This window comes from Micromesistius poutassou, assembly GCF_964030765.1.
Source record: "Micromesistius poutassou genome assembly, chromosome: 15".
Taxonomy (NCBI): domain Eukaryota; kingdom Metazoa; phylum Chordata; class Actinopteri; order Gadiformes; family Gadidae; genus Micromesistius; species Micromesistius poutassou.
Genome location: NC_140285.1, coordinates 1959605 through 1977963, shown reverse-complemented (window position 1 = coordinate 1977963; position 18359 = coordinate 1959605). Strand labels below are relative to the sequence as shown.

Below are 18359 nucleotides of genomic sequence, written 5' to 3'. Positions count from 1 at the left end.
ACATACCAGGTCCAGCTACCAGGTGGAACCCGCTCAGGGATTACTAAGGTAGTATGAGTAGTTATAGTTAGTCATTTCGTAGTTAGATCTTTAGTTACTGCATTAGTTAGTTGTCGTAATTAATTATAGTTAGCTCTAGTTAGTTGGTTGTAGTCGGTCTCCTTGTCTAGTCAGCTTTAGATTAAAGCTGGTTAGTCTACCGGGCTGAGATGATAGGGACATTAGATCTTCTACACTACATGTGGTCCACAGAAGGTCTCCTAACCCTGTAGCTGACAGACAGACAGAGCTCTCCTTCACCATGAGGTCCACCCCCTGTGGTCCCTGGAGCAGTGCAGTGCTCGAGGTCCTGCAGTAAAGATCTCCTCAAGAGGTCCCTCTACCTGAAGAAGCCTCTCATCCGGCCTCAGCTCTCCAGTCCATAAGGCCCCCACGTCTGATCTAAGATGGCGGCTGGCGTGGCGACGTGGCTGCCCTTTGCCCGGGCGGCGGCCGTGGGCTGGCTGCCGCTGGCCAGGAAGACCATGCCCAGGCCCCCCGTGGACAAGTCCTCCCGCTCCGACGAGATCCTGTTCGTCAACGTCAGCGGCCAGAGGTTCCAGGTACTGCTAAGTACTGGCAGGCTGCGCGCTGCGACTTCTCTGCTTAGGCTACTCTGCTTTTAATAGAACACTGTAGGACTGTCTGGCTCTGCTGTGTTCTGCCATTGTAGACATGGAAGAACACTCTGGACCGCTACCCAGACACCCTGCTGGGCTCCTCGGAGAAGGAGTTCTTCTTCAACGAGGACACCCAAGAGTACTTCTTCGACCGAGACCCAGAGATGTTCCGACACATCCTCAACTTCTACCGCACCGGTAAGCTGCACTACCCACGCCATGAGTGTGTCCAGGCCTTCGACGAGGAGCTGGCCTTCTACGGGATAGTCCCTGAGATCATCGGAGACTGCTGCATGGAGGTACGCTGCTCATACTATCACCCTCCGTCATCCTGTCTCTCCTCTATCACCCCTCCATGATCCTGTCTTTCTATCATCACTCCATCATCCTGTCTCTATCATCATTCAATCATTCTGTTTCTCCTCTATCATCCCTCCATCATTCTGTCTCTCTTCTATCCCCCTCCATCATTCTGTCTTTCTATCATCCCTCCATCATTCTGACTCTCCTCCATCACCTCTCCATCATGTTACTGTTGGTTTGAAACTAAAACTTGTCTTTAAAGCATAAATAAGTTTTGTTTTCTGCTCTTTGTGCTCCTCTGTGCTCCTCTCTGGCTCCTCTGGGTCCTCTCTCCTCTCTGTGTTCCTCTCTGTGCTCCTCTCCTCTCTGTGCTCCTCTGTGCTCCTCTCCTCTCTGTGCTCCTGTCCTCTCCTCATGGAGGAATACCGTGACAGGAAGAAGGAGAACCAGGAGCGCCTGGCGGAGGACACAGAGGCGGGCGAAGCTACGGACACGCCTCTGCCTCCGGACAGCACGTCCAGAGAGCGTCTGTGGAGAGCCTTCGAGAACCCGCACACCTCCACCATGGCCCTGGTGTTCTACTATGTCACCGGCTTCTTCATCGCTGTGTCGGTCATCGCCAACGTGGTTGAGACGGTGCCCTGCCGGCCGCTCAAGGGCACCGTGAAGGACCTGCCCTGCGGAGAGAAGTACTCCCTGGCCTTCTTCTGCATGGACACGGCCTGCGTCCTCATCTTCACCTTCGAGTACCTCATGCGTCTGTTCGCCGCGCCCTGCCGCTGTAAGTTTGCACGCTCGGTTATGTCGGTGATCGACGTGGTGGCCATCATGCCCTACTACATCGGCCTGGTGATGCCCGAGAACGAGGACGTGAGCGGAGCCTTCGTCACGCTGCGCGTCTTCAGGGTCTTCCGCATCTTCAAGTTCTCCCGCCACTCACAGGGCCTGAGGATCCTGGGCTACACGCTGAAGAGCTGCGCCTCCGAGCTGGGCTTCCTGCTCTTCTCCCTCACCATGGCCATCATCATCTTCGCCACCGTCATGTTCTACGCCGAGAAGGGAACCAAGGGCTCCAGCTTTACCTCCATCCCTGCGTCCTTCTGGTACACCATCGTCACCATGACCACGCTGGGGTGAGTCACTGTGTGTGTGTGTGTGTGTGTGTGGGATAACATGTTGTCACCATAGCAACACTGGAGCAGGCCCAGTTTAACTCCTGTTCTGTTGTTCTGATATTTCTACTGCTCATGGGTTTTCTGGTGATGTTGTTGCCATGACAATGGTGATGATGCGAGGAGTTTGTGATGTTGTGACTTCCTTGTTTCCCTGCATTGAGGGATTTTCTGGAACACATGTTTGTTCTCTCTGTGATACAAGGCTGGCCAAACAAGGCTTCACATTTCAACCTTAACCAATCCTGTGATTGGATATGGAGGCTTTATGGTAAGACATTTATATATAAGATGTCATTGTAACATTTAAACTGGTGTGTGTGTGTGTGTGTGTGTGTGTGTGTGTGTGTGTGTGTGTGTGTGTGTGTGTGTGTGTGTGTGTGTGTGTGTGTGTGTGTGTGTGTGTGTCTCTGTGAGTGAGTAAGTGAGTGAGTGAGTGAGTAAGTGAGTGAGTGAGTGAATGAGTGAGTGAGTGCATAATCAATATGATAATAAACACATTACTGAGTAACACCTTACAAAAAGGGTACATTAGTAAACATTTTAGTTAATGCAGTAATAAGTATTAATAACTTGTTTATTAATCATTTACTAATGGTGTTCGTGTTGACTAATGCTGTTCATGTTAACCTGCTGTTCAGGTATCAACGTAAACATTTATTTATCAGGGTTAGGGTTAACCCTAACCAACTAACCCTAGCCTAACCTTACTGCATTAACTAATGGTAATTTATTGTTCATCGTAATAAACACTCTTCTCCTCAGTTCCTTGTCATTCCTCCCTCCTTTCATACTTCCTCTTTCATCCCCCCCTCTGTTCTCCTCCTCCCCTCCTCCTCCCCCCCTCTCGGCCTCCCTCTGGGTGAGTCACTGTCTGTATATAGGAGGGCTGTCCCAGTCACCTCTTCCATTAGAGCTTTTCAAAAGAGGAAGCTTTCTAAATGGATTCTCTGCTGCACAACCTCCATCACCCTACATCTCTCCCCTCCACCCCCAGCTCTCTCCTCTCACCCCCTATAACTCACTCCTCCATTCTCATCTCTCTCCTCTCACCCCCTATCCCTCTCTCCTCCCTTCTTTCCCCTCCACCCCATCGCTCTCCTCTCACCCCCTATCCCTCACTCCTCCCTTCTCTCCTCTCACCCCCTATCCCTCTCTCCTCCCTTCTCCCTTCCACCAATCTCTCTTCTCTCACCTCCTATCCCTCACTCCTCCCTTCTCTCCTCTCACCCCCTATCCCTCTCTCCTCCCTTCTCCCTTCCACCAATCTCTCTTCTCTCACCTCCTATCCCTCACTCCTCCCTTCACTCCCCTCCACCCCCTTCTCTCTCCTTCACCCCCCTCTCTCCCCTCCACCCCCATCTCTCTCCTCCACCCCCATCTCTCTCTTTCACCCCCCATCTCTCCCCTCCACCTCTATCCCTCTCATCTCACCCCCTTCCCCCCTCTCCTCTCCCCTCTCCTCTGCTCTGCTCTCTCCCCCTACCCCTCTTGTTTATCTCCTCTCCTTTCTGTCCTCTAAATATCTTCTTCCATGGTATTGTGTGTCTGTGGCGCGCCTGCAGGTCTGCCTAGATATGGACACCTCCTCACAACTCCTCACACCCCCTCACACCCCCTCACACCTCCACACACCTCCTTACATCTCCTCACACTGTTCTCTCTGAGGAGCAGCAGGTTTGCCTAGATATAGACTCGTGGACTAGGGCTGGCTCTATGTGGACTAGGGATGGCTCTATGTGAGCTGGCTCTATGTGGACTAGGGCTGGCTCTATGTGGGCTGGCTCTATGTGGACTAGGGTTGGCTATATGTGGACAAGGCTGGCTCTATGTGGACTAGGGCTGGCTCTATGTGGACTAGGGCTGGCTCATTGTGGACTAGGGCCGTGGATAGCTCAGGGATCAGATGGAAGACAGGACTGTGGCTGCTGAGGCTGGGCTGAGGAAAAAGAGCTGTGGTCTGACTGCAGGACCCAGTGCTCTGCAGGGGAGCACTTTAGCTTGGACATTATTTATAAGCAGTGCACAGCCAGAGAGCTGCTCCTCACACTGCTGCACTCGCTTAATGTTTTAATAGGCGGTATTTAAGAGTCTGCAGGAGCACTGAGAAGAGCTAGAGTGGTGGATGGAGAGGGACATGGAGAAGGAGTATTGGATAGAGAGGAACATGGTGGAGGAGGAGGAGGAGGAGTGGTGGATAGAGAGGAACATGGAGGAGGAGGAGGAGGAGTGGTGGATAGAGAGGAACATGGAGGAGGAGGAGTGGTGGATAGAGAGGAACATGGAGGAGGAGGAGGAGTAGTGGATAGAGAGGAACATGGAGGAGGAGGAGGAGGAGTAGTGGATAGAGAGGAACGTGGAGGAGGAGGATAAGGAGTGGTGGATAGAGAGGAACATGGAGGAGGAGTAGTGGATAGAGAGGAACATGGAGGAGGAGTGGTGGATAGAGAGGAACATGGAGGAGGAGTAGTGGATAGAGAGGAACATGGAGGAGTATTGGGTAGAGAGGAACATGGAGGAGGAGTGGTGGATAGAGAGGAACATGGAGGAGGAGGAGGAGGAGTAGTGGATAGAGAGGAACGTGGAGGAGGAGTAGTGGATAGAGAGGAACATGGAAGAGGAGGAGGTGATGGGTCTCCTGATGGTCTAGTGATGGGTCAGGTGATCTAGTGATGGGTCAGGTGGTCTAGTGATGGGTCAGGTGGTCTAGTGATGGGTCAGGTGGTCTAGTGATGGATCAGGGGCTCTAGTGATGGATCAGGTGATCTAGTGATGCCCGATATGCGGACATCGCTGTCGCTCAGACATCAGTAGAATCAACGGGGGGGTTAGGGGGGCGGGCTTGCAAGGGGTGGGATATGACGTAGGGTCGAGGTTTGCAAGAGGCAGGATAAGGACGGCCCTTGTCACTCAGGTGTGTTTTGGTCTGACCACAGACAGCAACGGAGGCAGAATGGGCAGAACTCATTGCTATCATCTTAAATGTTACTGCAGCGATGCATCATATATTCCTTTGCATCCACAACATCCACATCGATCGATGAAAGATTGGAGCATGAGTTACAGATAGTTGGAGGAAACGACGAAGAAGAAAGGCTCCGCGAACGACTGTGTTACCGGAGAAAGAGAGCGTCTTTGTTTTGCTTCATTTCACATCAAACAGACACTGGGACAAATGTAGTTCATTTCTGTGTTTAACTGAGAAAACAGGGAGTGGAAGGCCGGGACTGGCAGTGTGCGTGTGTGAGTGGACGAGCGAGAAGAGCGAGCGGTTGCGTTTGTCAGTTTAGTGAAGTAATGAACGAGTCTGGTTGTGTCTGTGCAAACGTGTACTGTAAAGTTAGTGAAACTAAGACTAAAGTACACAGCCTGTCAATAATCGGCGGCTGCTTCATTCCGACCATATTCCGACCTATAAGCAGACCCACTGCCGGTCAAAGGGAAGGGTGTTACCCCTGAGAGAACATTGGCCCTGGAGGGAACGTCTCCCCTGTGCTCCTCGATTACGGTCTTGGAGCCGACAGCACGAAAGGTGTAACATAATAATAAAAAAAAACATTTTCTATATACGCGTACAGTTGTGAACTCATGTATTGTAATTGATTGTATGATGTGTACTTTGAGGGTTACGATAAGACCTATCATTTAGCATTATTATAGTGGGAGGGGGGCACTGAAATTATATAGGCTATGATAGGCTAATAATTTCTGTTATCGGCCCAATAATTATCGTGCACCCCTAATCAGTAGTATTAATTACATAATTTAAATTTTAGATCGTTATAAGTGTGATATTATGGCATTTCTATAGTTATTTAATTAATTTGCTGTCGTGAACATTGCTCTTGCTGCTCTTAAAATATAAATTATTTCTAATATACATATTTTAAATATAGTAAAGTAGGACGACTGCTGTGTAGGAGAACAGGAAAGCCAAAGTGAGGCACATAGCTGCTAACGAGAAAAAAAAGCACTGGTACAGGCAAAGGCAAAAAATAACAAGCAATGTGCTTTGGTGAGTGGACTGGAGATTCCGGTCTGGTTATTGTACGTCACCTTTTTTTTTTTTTGTTAGCACTGCTTCATATAGTCAGTCTAAACATCACTGACAGGCTTTTATGTGTCAATTAAACAGATTTTGTTTTCTAAAAATGTAGCATGAATCATAGGAAGGGGCCAGGGGGCGTGCATTGCTCATTTTCTTTTTTTTCTTTTTAGGCTATCAGCACCCCTGCGTATTAGTTAACATAAAGGTATGTAGTAGTTAAAGGTACAGTAATAGTGAACCTAAAGGTATGTAGTCATTAAAGGTACCGTCATTTCCCACATATAGGCCGCATCATGGATAAACCGCAAGCCTTTATTTTATGTATTAAAAAAAAAACAGAATTGTGCATAAGCCGCACCCATATATATAGGCCGCACAAGTTTCAAATGGGCTAATTATGCAATGAATAGGCATATAAAACCCTTCAGCCAAGTGGTCACTGCAAATCTATGTTAAACCTGAACTTGCTTTTTCCCCTTAACGTTAAGACCGACTAGGCCTACTGCTTGGCATGCAAACATTTTTGCACAGGAGAACGGCGAGAGCACATCAAACGCATATATACAGCTACAGGACCGGGGTCTTTCTTTACTGTCTCCGAGTGTGTGTCGCTGTTAAACACCTGACAATGAGCTAGTTTACCATGATAAGACCGCCATATGAATCTGGAAAAAAGGAATAAAGACAGCGAAGATGCAGGGAGTTCAGCAAGGCTACAGTTGAAGATCAATGTAAATCGGTGCTGATTTATTTTAAACGTCAGCATTAGAGGAATTGACGTGTTCCCCGATGGACAAATTTAACTCTAACTGTTTATGCTGAGACTGCTTTGCTTTTTACCTGTTTTGTCTGTTTTGCGCACCGTCAAGGGAAAGAGGCGGTGGTTGAAAAAAGTATTTTGACCTCTTATTAAGTTCACTCGTTGCTTATAATGGTTTATTCGTTTCCCAGTATCATTTCATTAATCGAAGACAGTTTTGTTCATTTTTGAATTGTAAAATAAATACAAGAATTTTTTGAAGCTGCAAGTTTTTGAAATTATTGGAAGCGAGTCGAGCTGACCTCGCCTGCTGTACTGTATATGTAGGCCTACTGTACTGTATATTGGTGAAACACAACACTGCAATGTGGCAGTTCCATGCACAACGGGGATTTCTAAAGGTTACTGTACGGAAGTGGAGACTGGCGTCAGGAGCTGAACCATCACTAATGTAGAGCTAAGAGGGTTCTACGAGCTTCAGACCAACCTTACTAACCAACGACGTAGGAAAGATTTGTAGCAAAGAACGTTTCGGGAAACACGCAAGATGTTAAGGTAGAACTCAAAGTAGAGGTTATGAATGACGTAGCGTTAAAAAGGCTTTAAAAAGGTTTCAGGAAACCGGCCCCTTGTTGTTACCTTTAGGGAAGGCAATAGGCTACTTGCAGCTTTATGGCAAGATTTTTTTAAATAACCTAATTAACTGAAAATGGATTTTTAGAAATCGTTTTCCCATGTATTGGCCGCACCCATGCATAAGCCGCATAGCTTACGGAAAATTTGTGTATAAACCGCGGCTTATAGTCAGGAAATTACGGTACAGTATTAGTGAACCTAAAGGTATGTAGTCGTTAAATGTACAGTATTAGTGAACCTAAAGGTATGTAGTCGTTAAAGGTACAGTATTAGTACACCTAAAGGTATGTAGTCGTTAAAGGGACAGTAATAGGGAATGTCTAAGTGTCTTAGAGCAGAAGGTTTTGTTGTTTTCCAGACTCTGTGACATCCAGTCAGGCAGTAGTCCCACCAGATAGCATCTTAAAATAACCTTTCCTCTCCAAAAATAGACTACACTACTGTCTGTCTGTCTGTCTCTCTGTCTGCCTGCTTGTTTGTCTGTTTATCTGCCTGAGAGAGAGACAGATGGAGCGCAAGAGAAAGAAGAGACAGACAGTAAGGGATACGGGATTATGGAACAAAGGATGAGATGGAGGAAGAGCGAATATGAAACTACCGTCCCTCTTCTTGCAACTTTTATCATCACTCTATCAATAAAATATTAGAGTTAGACAAGGGGACTAGGGAGAGGAGGTAGAGATGAAGAGGGAGAGAGGGGCATAGAGGGAGAGAGAGGCATAGAGGAAGAGATAGAGATGCATAGAGGGAGAGGTAGAGAGGCTTGCGCTCTCTCTCTCTCTATCTACGTATCCACCCTCTCTCACTATATATACGTATCCGCCCTCTCTCTTTCTCTCTCTCTCTCTCTCTCTCCCTCTCTCTCTCTCTCTCTCTCAACTTCCCTCTTGCCCTCTCTCTCCCAAACTGTTAAATTGTCCTTCCCGCCCTCCAGCCTAAACTAATTATGATTGGCTGTCTGTGGTTCAATTAAGTTGTGATTGGTTAGCTGGCCTGCAGGAGGCAACCGATAACATCAGTCTGACCTCTGGATTGGCTGACTCAGCCCTAATGGACTCCTATCCGCTCAGATCAGGCATAAGGAGCTCAGAGGAAAGATGCCTACATCCTCTCTTGTCTCTAACTTTGTTCTCTTCCTCAGTCAGAGAGGCTGAAAGAAATGGTTACCGTGACAACAATCTGGAGATATTTGTGATGTGAGGGAGGTTGGCATCTGCTTCAAGAACAGACTTCACCTCAACACTTGATTATCCTTTATTCTCTCTCTCTATTACACTCATATTATTCATTATTCAATATTCATGGAGCTCATTACTCGTAACATTAGATATTGTTTATTACTACTACTCATATTATTTACTTTATATCAGTTACATTTAATATTAGTGTACAAGAGTTATAATGTTGTATATCAATTGTATATATATTGTATATTAGGATACATGGGGGCGTGTGTGAGAGAAATGCTTTTGGGAAGGAGGTTTATTTTTAGAGCTGACCTCTCCTCAGTAGAATCAACCTCCATCTCCTCTTTTCCTCTTCATTACACTGACCTCTGTGTCCTCCTCCTCTCCGGCTCTTCTCTCCCTGTCCTTCTCCTCATCTCATATCATCTCCTCTCATTAGCTGTCCTCTTTCTACTCCCTCATCTGTCCTATCATTTCCTCCTCTGTTCTATTCTCCTCTCCTCTCTCCTCCCTCCTCTTTCCTCTCCTTTTGCCTCTTCTCTCTCCTCCCATCTCTCTTGATTGATTAGATGATCTGAACTGCTGAGAGAGTGAATCAGAGAGGAGGAGACAGAGTGAAGGAGAGAAGGAATCAGAGAGGAGACAGAGGGAATGAGAGGAGGAATCAGAGAGGAGAGGAGGGTACGGGGAAGCAGGAGGAGGAGGAGGGGGAGCATGTGTGTGTGTTTCAGGTCAGGGCAGCCATCCAGACAAACCAGCTACAAAACGACTAGTGCTGCTGTTTATTATTTAAACACTCACTGTCAGAGGGAGGAGCACCCCCTGCTGGCCCTCCAAAACCTTTAGTGCTGGGGCAGGGTAGTCTAGAGGTCAGGGTAGTCTAGAGGTCAGGGTAGTCTAGAGATCAGGGTAGTCTAGTGGGCAGGGTAGTCAAGGGCGGCATTCACTCAGGAGGTAGAGCGGGTTGGCTGGTAACCGCAAGGTTGCTGGTTCGATCCCCAACTCCTAGCTGAGTGTCGTGGTGTCCCTGAGCAAGACGCCTAATTGCTCCTGATGAGCTGGCTGACGCCCTGCGTGGTTGACTCCGCCGTCGGTGTGTGAATGTGTGCATGAATGGGTGAATGTCAGTCAACACTGTAAAGAGCTTTGGATAAAAGCGCTATATAAATGAGGACCATTTACCATTTTTAGTCTAGAGGTCAGGGTAGTCTAGAGGTCTCAGGGCCCTCATGTAGCTGCTAGTCCTCATGTAGCTGCTAGTCCCCATGTAGCTGCTAGTCCCCATGTAGCTGCTAGTCCCCATGTAGCTGCTAGTCCTCATGTAGCTGCTAGTCCTCATGTAGCTGCTAGTCCTCATGTAGCTGCTAGTCCTCATGTAGCTGCTAGTCCCCATGTAGCTGCTAGTCCCCATGTAGCTGCTAGTCCTCATGTAGCTGCTAGTCCCCATGTAGCTGCTAGTCCTCATGTAGCTGCTAGTCCCCATGTAGCTGCTAGTCCCCATGTAGCTGATAGTCGTGGAGCTGCTAGACCTCATGTATCTGCTAGTCCTTATGTAGCTGGACACACATACACTGCTAATACTAATGATGGTAGGGATAGGGTTAGATTGAGGGATGATAGAGGAGAGACAGAATGATGCAGGGATGATAGAGGAGAAACAGAATGATGGAGTGATGAGAGTTGACACTGGGGGCTGGCCAGAGAAACACAGTACTTTGCAGTAAACACATTGAGCTGTGTAGGCGGAGAAAGGAGACAGATCTGAGATCTGTTGGAGAGGATGCGAGTGGTTTATCCACCAGAAGCTAAACATAGAAGAGTTCTATTCTTGGTCATGTAGCACGTTGTAGTGAATGTATGTTGTGTTGTGATTTATTGTGATGATATCACTGCAGCCAGCTAAACCAACGAGACACATCCCTTGTACTGCCTGAATCACCATCTGTGTGTGTGTGTGTGTGTGTGTGTGTGTGTGTGTGTGTGTTTTTATGATGCTCGATGGTGAAGTTAAATTGTCCGTATTTTAAATAATAAATAGGCAGGTTTTAGTTCCGTTTCCATGGGTGCAGATGAGCAGGGGAGGGGCTGACAGTGGAACTGTACCTCTGCTTTCAGTTCCAACACCATGATTACAGACATTATCATTCTATTGGGACGGATCTTATTCAGAACCCCTTGACAACAATACAACAATGAATGAGGTGTTACAGTTTTTATATTCGTCAACTATTATTTGTGGACGTAGGTTTTCTGTATTTTAACATTTCGATTTTTAAATTACACAAAATGTGTAATTTTCTAGTTGCCAGCAGCCAATGCTATTTAAATAGTATTGATCAGATGACCAGAAAATAGGCTCAATGGTTATGCAACAGGTAGTGATGTTTCTCAGTAACAGGAAGTGATGATGATGTGTGTTTGTGTGTATGTGTCTGTGTCTGGCAGCTATGGTGACATGGTTCCCAACACCATCGCCGGGAAGATCTTCGGCTCCATCTGCTCTCTGAGCGGAGTCCTGGTGATCGCTCTGCCCGTCCCGGTCATCGTGTCCAACTTCAGCCGCATATACCACCAGAACCAGAGGGCGGACAAGATGAGGGCCCAGCAGGTACACACACACACACACACACACACACACACACAAACTACTATTGATATAAACTTTATACTGTGTAGTACTATATAAAGTAGTAGTAGTATTATGAATGTGTATATATACTGTGTGGTACTGTATATAGTACTAGTATTGATATGAATGTGTATATATACTGTGTAGTGCTCTATATAGTACTAGTATTGATATGAATGTGTATATATACTGTGTAGTACTGTATATAGTACAAGTATTTATATGAATGTATGTATATATACTGTGAGACACACGGATGTGACATAGTACTCTATACAGTACTATTATTGACTGGCTAGTGTGTGTGTGTGTATGTGTGCGTCTGTGCGTGCGTGTGTCTGTTTGTGCGTGCGCGTGTGCGTGTGTGTCTCACAGAAAGTGCGCATGGCTAGGATCCGGATGGCCAAGAAAGGAACGGCTAACGCCTTCCTGCAGTTCAAAGAGGACGGAGGACTGGGGGTGAGTCCAGACTCTCTACATAGCTTTGAACGTACAGTCCTTCAGATGAGCCTGAAACTAATAGGTTGCTCGGATAGAGCTGTTATACTAGAGCTGTTCAAGAATACCGGCTAGACCAAACCGCATGTATAACTAAGCACCCTGTCAGGATTAGTTTGCTGATGGATAGAGTAGCTAGGTGAGCTCCTACAGGTGAGAGCCCATAATAGGATGAGATGGAAATTTAGAAAGGATGGGTCAGTTGTCCTATCAATTGAAGAGATACAAAAACAAATACAGAAATATATGATCAAATATATGTACAAACAATGCAAACATTTCAATTTATAAAGGCACACAAAAAAAGAAAGCTGGATATGACATCCAATCAGAAATGTCTATCCACATATAGAAGCCAACACCAGATGTATTTCTGTATCGTGAGCAATCCAACATTTGTTTCCTAGAACTCATTACATGCTAAAGCCTAGTTTGTTGCCACGACTACGTCGATGGCTGCCCCTGGTGTTGGTATTCTGGGATAGTTAATAACCGTGGTTACCTTGGTGATGGGCAGATTAGGAGGGAGGGGGTCATTAAAACATCACTTATAGATGAAGCCATGTAAATCCAACAGTTTTATCTCTTTAACTCCTTTACATAGGTACACTGCATTGTTTTGTGTGCTAGTATTTGTAATGCATATAATGGTAGGAGTAGTCTATACAGTTGTAGTCATTTCAGAAAATACTCCATGTATTTATCCTGTATTACTATTGTAGTACTATTGTATTCAATACTGTGTAGTGACTCATAGAGCAGCTAGATGTTTCTACTGTTCTCATAGAACAGCTAGATGTGTCTACTGTTCTCATACAACAGCTAGATGTTTCTACTGTCCTCAGAACAGCTAGATGTGTCTACTGTCCTCATAGAAGAGCTAGATGTGTCTACTGTCCTCATAGAACAGCTACATGTGTCTACTGCTCTCATAGAACAGCTACATGTGTATACTGTCCTCATAGAACAGCTACATGTGTCTACTGTCCTCATAGAACAGCTACATGTGTCTACTGCTCTCATAGAACAGCTAGATGGTTCTTCTAGATGTTTCTGAAGTCTGAATCCTGAAAAAAAGAGCCCCTCAGGCTGCAGGATCAAGTCTAGAGTGGATTTAAATCTTTATCTGGAAATGACTTCATGCTGCCGGTGGGGATGGGCGAGAGGAAACACACACAGATAGAAAGAGATATTGTTACATCCTTAATCCGCCCTGAACACAAGACCAGGGCTGGATGGATTTAGAGATGAATTATAAAGAGGAGCATGATGGACGAAGAGGGGAGGAGGAGAGAGGAGGAGTGGTGGATGATTAAACCATGGAGGAGAGAGAGATATGGTAAGGGTGTGGTTAGACGGTGTTCCTTGAAGCCCAGAGTGGCTGAATGCAGCAGAGTAATGGTTTTCTAATGTAATGACTTGACATCCGTGTCCCTGAGTTGGTTGCCTCTTCAAACTTTGGTTCCAGTGGATCTTGTGTTCAACACCTTCCTCCTTTGTTCTGCTCTCCTGAGGCTGACCATCTTATATTATGTATTATGTTAGAGTTAGCCTAGCATCAGAGAACAAGAGGTCTTCTTGTTCTCCCCCCCCCCCCTCCCCCCAACAATCCCGATCGCCCCCCCCACAGTCAACATTTACACCCGTGGACCCTGCTATAAGGTATGCATTACAAGATTCTACAGAATCTCACGCCAGCGAAAACCCAAAAGTTGGCAGCCCTGACCTAGGGATACATATATAGATGTATACACGTCTGTGTTTGTGTATGTATATGTATATATATATACATGTATACGCTTCTCTGTGTTTGTGTGTATGTATATATATATATAATTAGTATATGCTACACGTGAACCTCCTAAGATGGAGCAATTGATTGGTTCGCTATCTCAGGATATTGGTCAATATCCCATGATTGAGATCTGAAACTCGGTATATACTAAAACAATTATTCACACATCATGTATATATACATGTATACACGTCTATATGTGTGTGTGTGTGTGTGTGTGTGTGTGTGTGTATATTCATGTGATCACATCTCTATGTGTGTGTGTGTGTGTATAGGATCCAGACAGTCACAGCAGCGCTCTGTGTCTGAAGAACAGATCAGCGTTCGAAAACCAACACCACCACCTGCTGCACTGCCTGGAGAAGACAACTGTAAGATACTACACACAGTACATATTATACACTACACACTACTCACTAAACACCACCACCTACTGCACTGTCTAGAGAAGACCACTATAAGATACAACACACACTACACACTACACACTATACACACACTACACACTACACACTAAACACACCATATACACAGTACACTCTACACACCACACACTCAACACCACCACCTACTGCACTGTCTGGAGAATACCACTGTAAGATACTACACACAGTACACATTACACACTACACACTACTCACTAAACACCACCACCTGCTGCACTGTCTGGAGAAGACCACTGTAAGATACTACACACACTACACACTACACACTATACACACAGTACACACGACACACTTAACACCACCACCTGCAGCACTGTCTGGAGAAGACCACTACACACTAAACACACACTACACACACTACACTAAACACACATTATAGACACAGTACACACTACACACTAAACACACACTATACACACACTACACACTAAACACACTACACTACACACTGTACACACACTACACACTTTACACACACTATACACACACATTAAACACACACTATACACACACTACACACGATATACACACACTACACACACTAAACACAACGATACACACACTATATACACTTTTCAAAAACACTACACAAAAATTATGAACACACTACAAACTATACACACACACACACACACACACTATACACACACACACTTCACAGTATATACACACACACTATACACACTACGCACTACAAACTATACACACACTATACACACACTAAACCCTATACACACACACACACACACACACATACACACACACTATACACACACTACACACTGCATTCACACCATACACACACTAAAAAAACAACACACTATACAAACACTATACACACACCACACACTAAACACACAGTATACACACTAAAACACATTATACGCCCACTAAACACACAGTATACAGTATACACACTATACACACTATACACACACACACACACACACACACACACACACACACACACACACACACACACACACACTATACAGGATACACACTATACACACACTACACACTATACACACACTAAACACACAGTATACTAAACCCACCCCCCTCTGTGACCTCTGACCCTCAGAACCATGAGTTCACGGATGAGATGGCGTACAGTGAGATGTGTCTGACGGAGTCGGTGGGCTTCCGGACCAGCCGCAGCACCTCCCTGTCCAGTCAGCAGGGGGCGCTGAACAACGGCTGCTGCCCCCGCAGAGCCAGGCGCAGAGCTGCCATGCGATTGGCTAACTCCACCGTGTCAGTCAGCCGGGGTAGTGTCCAGGAACTGGACACACTTCCTGTCAAGTCAACCAACCTACCACAACAAACGTAAGGTCAACAGATAGAGGGATAGAGGATAGAGGGATGATGGATTGATAATGGAGGGATGAATGATGGAGGGATGGATGATGGACAGAGGATCAATGCATGATGGAGGGTGGGAGGATTGATAGATGATGGAGGGATGGATGATGGATAGATGATGGAGAGATGGATGATGGATTTAAAGAGAGACACTCTCTCTCTCCCAGTCGCTCCAGTCTGAACGCCCGGGCAGTGGACATCAAGTTGAACTGCATTGAAGGAGACTTCACGGCGGCCATCATCAGCATCCCCACCCCCCCCTCCAACACACCAGACGAGAGCCCGCCCTCCTCCCCCGCCATCCCGGGCATCCTGCGCAACACGCGGGCCACCGCCTACCTTCAGGACGCAGTCAAGATCTCCTCCTTATAGCCTCCGACCCCGCATGAACCCCCGCCCCCCCCCCCCACCCCCAGCGCAAGCTATGAACTCTGGGAAATACAGCTTTTTCTCCAAACACACACACACACACACACACACACACACACACACACAACCCATGACCTCTGAACCCAGTGTGACCCTGAAAAGAGAAGGCCCCAGGTGAGTTGTAGGGGCGTAGCCCGCCCTACTGCTGATTTAGGGGTTGAGTGGTAGAGGAGGAACAGTCACTGGTCACCTCCTCCTGTACCTTTAGAGGAGGAACAGTCACTGGTCACCTCCTCCTGTACCTTTAGAGGAGAAACAGTCGCTGGTCACCTCCTCCTGTACCTTTAGAGGAGGAACAGTCGCTGGTCACCTCCTCCTGTACCTTTAGAGGAGGAACAGTCGCTGGTCACCTCCTCCTGGACCTGTAGAGGAGGAACAGTCGCTGGTCACCTCCTCCTGTAACTGCAGAGGAGGAGGTGTCCAACGACTGTTCCTTCTCCTGTACCTGCAGTTGGTGTTCAACAGACAGTGAATACAGTGGGTGTGGTTAAAAGACAGTGAATACAGTGGGTGTGGTTAAAAGACAGTGAATACAGTGGGTGTTCAACAGACAGTGAATACAGTGGGTGTTCAACAGACAGTGAATACAGTGGGTGTTCAACAGACAGTGGATACAGTGGGTGTGGTTAACAGATAGTGAATACAGTGGGTGTTGTTAAAAGACAGTGAATACAGTGGGTGTGGTTAACAGATAGTGAATACAGTGGGTGTTGTTAAAAGACAGTGAATACAGTGGGTGTGGTTAACAGATAGTGAATACAGTGGGTGTGGTTAAAAGACAATGAATACAATTCCATATACATAATATAAAGTAAAATACAGAATACAAAGCCATATTAGCAGACTGGACCCTGTGATGATGTCAAGGTGTCTTCAAACCTCAGCTTGGCAGGTCAAAGGTCCACCATAATTGATCTGTTCTAATCTGGGCCTTTGAGCAGCATAGAGCTGAAGATCAACCATCTTTCTGCGCACATGCAGCAAGGACGCAGGTTAAATTCCTTCAAAAACTGGTCCTCGCTTTCCTCAGGCATGCTCAGGAACTAAACCCTCTGATCTGAACGCTGGGCTTGTTGTGGACTACCAGGAAGAGCTGCTCAGGAACCAAACCCTCTGATCTGAATGCTGGGCTCATTGTGGACTACCAGGAAGAGCTGCTCAGGAACCAAACCCTCTGATCTGACTCACCCAAGAAGGGCGCCACTCAACGATCAATAGCCCTGATCGATCACATCCTATGTGGTTGATTTAGGACATCTTCTTGGACATCAGGTATTAAGGTATCTACCAGTCTATGATCTGTTGGGAAGTTCTGCCGCTGGTCGTGGTTGACTTATATATGCAATATCATCATCATGACTCCAACATCATCCAATAATACTGCTCAGAGTAAACTGGTGCAGGGTTCGGTATTGCTGGTATTATGAACATGATGTCCTGGAGGGGGTTAGGACCAAGTAGGGTTAGTGATATATGATAGCGAGGCAGGGTCATGATGTCCTGGACAGCTCTCTGGCCTGAGCTGCTCAGCAGGAATATCATATTTCATAATTTGGTTGATCACCTCAGAGTGAGTGAAGATGAAAATGTCACCTGGGATTCAAAACCGGCAGGTGGGCAAACAGACAGACAGGCTGGTGGGCAGACAGACAGGCAGACAAACTGTAACATATTTTGTAACATATTGTTCACGTGCATCTTCCGATCAAATGTTCACCAGGAGAGAGGGGAGAGATGTTTGCATGATCCTCATCAGTAGACGTAGGAAGCATCCTGTGGCAGAAGAGGTCCTCCACCCGTCTCCTTGCATGGTAACCTCTTGTTTCATTACGTTCTCTCATGTTCTCCTTCCCTGACCCCTGTGGTCCATCACCAGGAGGATGGTAGAATATACAGCCGAAAAAAGATCACACTAATTTATTTAAAATTTCCAAAATGAAAATAAAAACCCTTCAGGCATGTTTCTTGAGAGAATGCAGTCGTTGTGTGAGTGTTGGTATGGTATTGAAGTATGCATGTGTGCGTATGTGTGAGGGAGACTATGTGTGTGAATGTGTATGTGTGTTGTGATATGTTGGGCAGTCACAAATATGCATGGATACCGTTGTAGGTATTTCAATGTTTTCTCAGAGAGGAGGAGAGGAGAGAACTACATTAAAGCACAGATGTGTATATTCCATTCCACTAATAAATACAACAGAAAGCAGAACAACACGTCTGCCTCCTTATTGTCCTGCTGAACTTGAACCTCCTGTGCCATCTATCACCAGGTCTGTGGACTTACACCTACACCGTCGTGTTTAGTTCACCTCTAGATACCATCATGTTTAGTTCACCTCTAGACACCGTCGTGTTTAGTTCACCTCTAGGCACTCATTTAGTTGACTTCTAGACACTATCATGTTTAGTTCACCTCTAGATACCATCATGTT

At 46.3% G+C, this 18359-nt stretch overlaps 1 protein-coding gene across 1 annotated transcript; it reads left to right on the top strand.

Annotated features, from left to right (window-relative positions):
* Nucleotides 1–446: 446 nt before the first annotated feature.
* kcnd1 (potassium voltage-gated channel, Shal-related subfamily, member 1) lies at nt 447–15870 on the top strand (the record flags this gene model as incomplete). Its single annotated transcript, XM_084479437.1, has 8 exons — nt 447–602; nt 713–958; nt 1383–2095; nt 11211–11373; nt 11770–11853; nt 13963–14058; nt 15218–15462; nt 15666–15870. 8 exons carry the CDS (start codon nt 447–449, stop codon nt 15868–15870), a joined length of 1908 nt encoding a protein of 635 aa, XP_084335563.1.
* Nucleotides 15871–18359: the final 2489 nt, after the last annotated feature.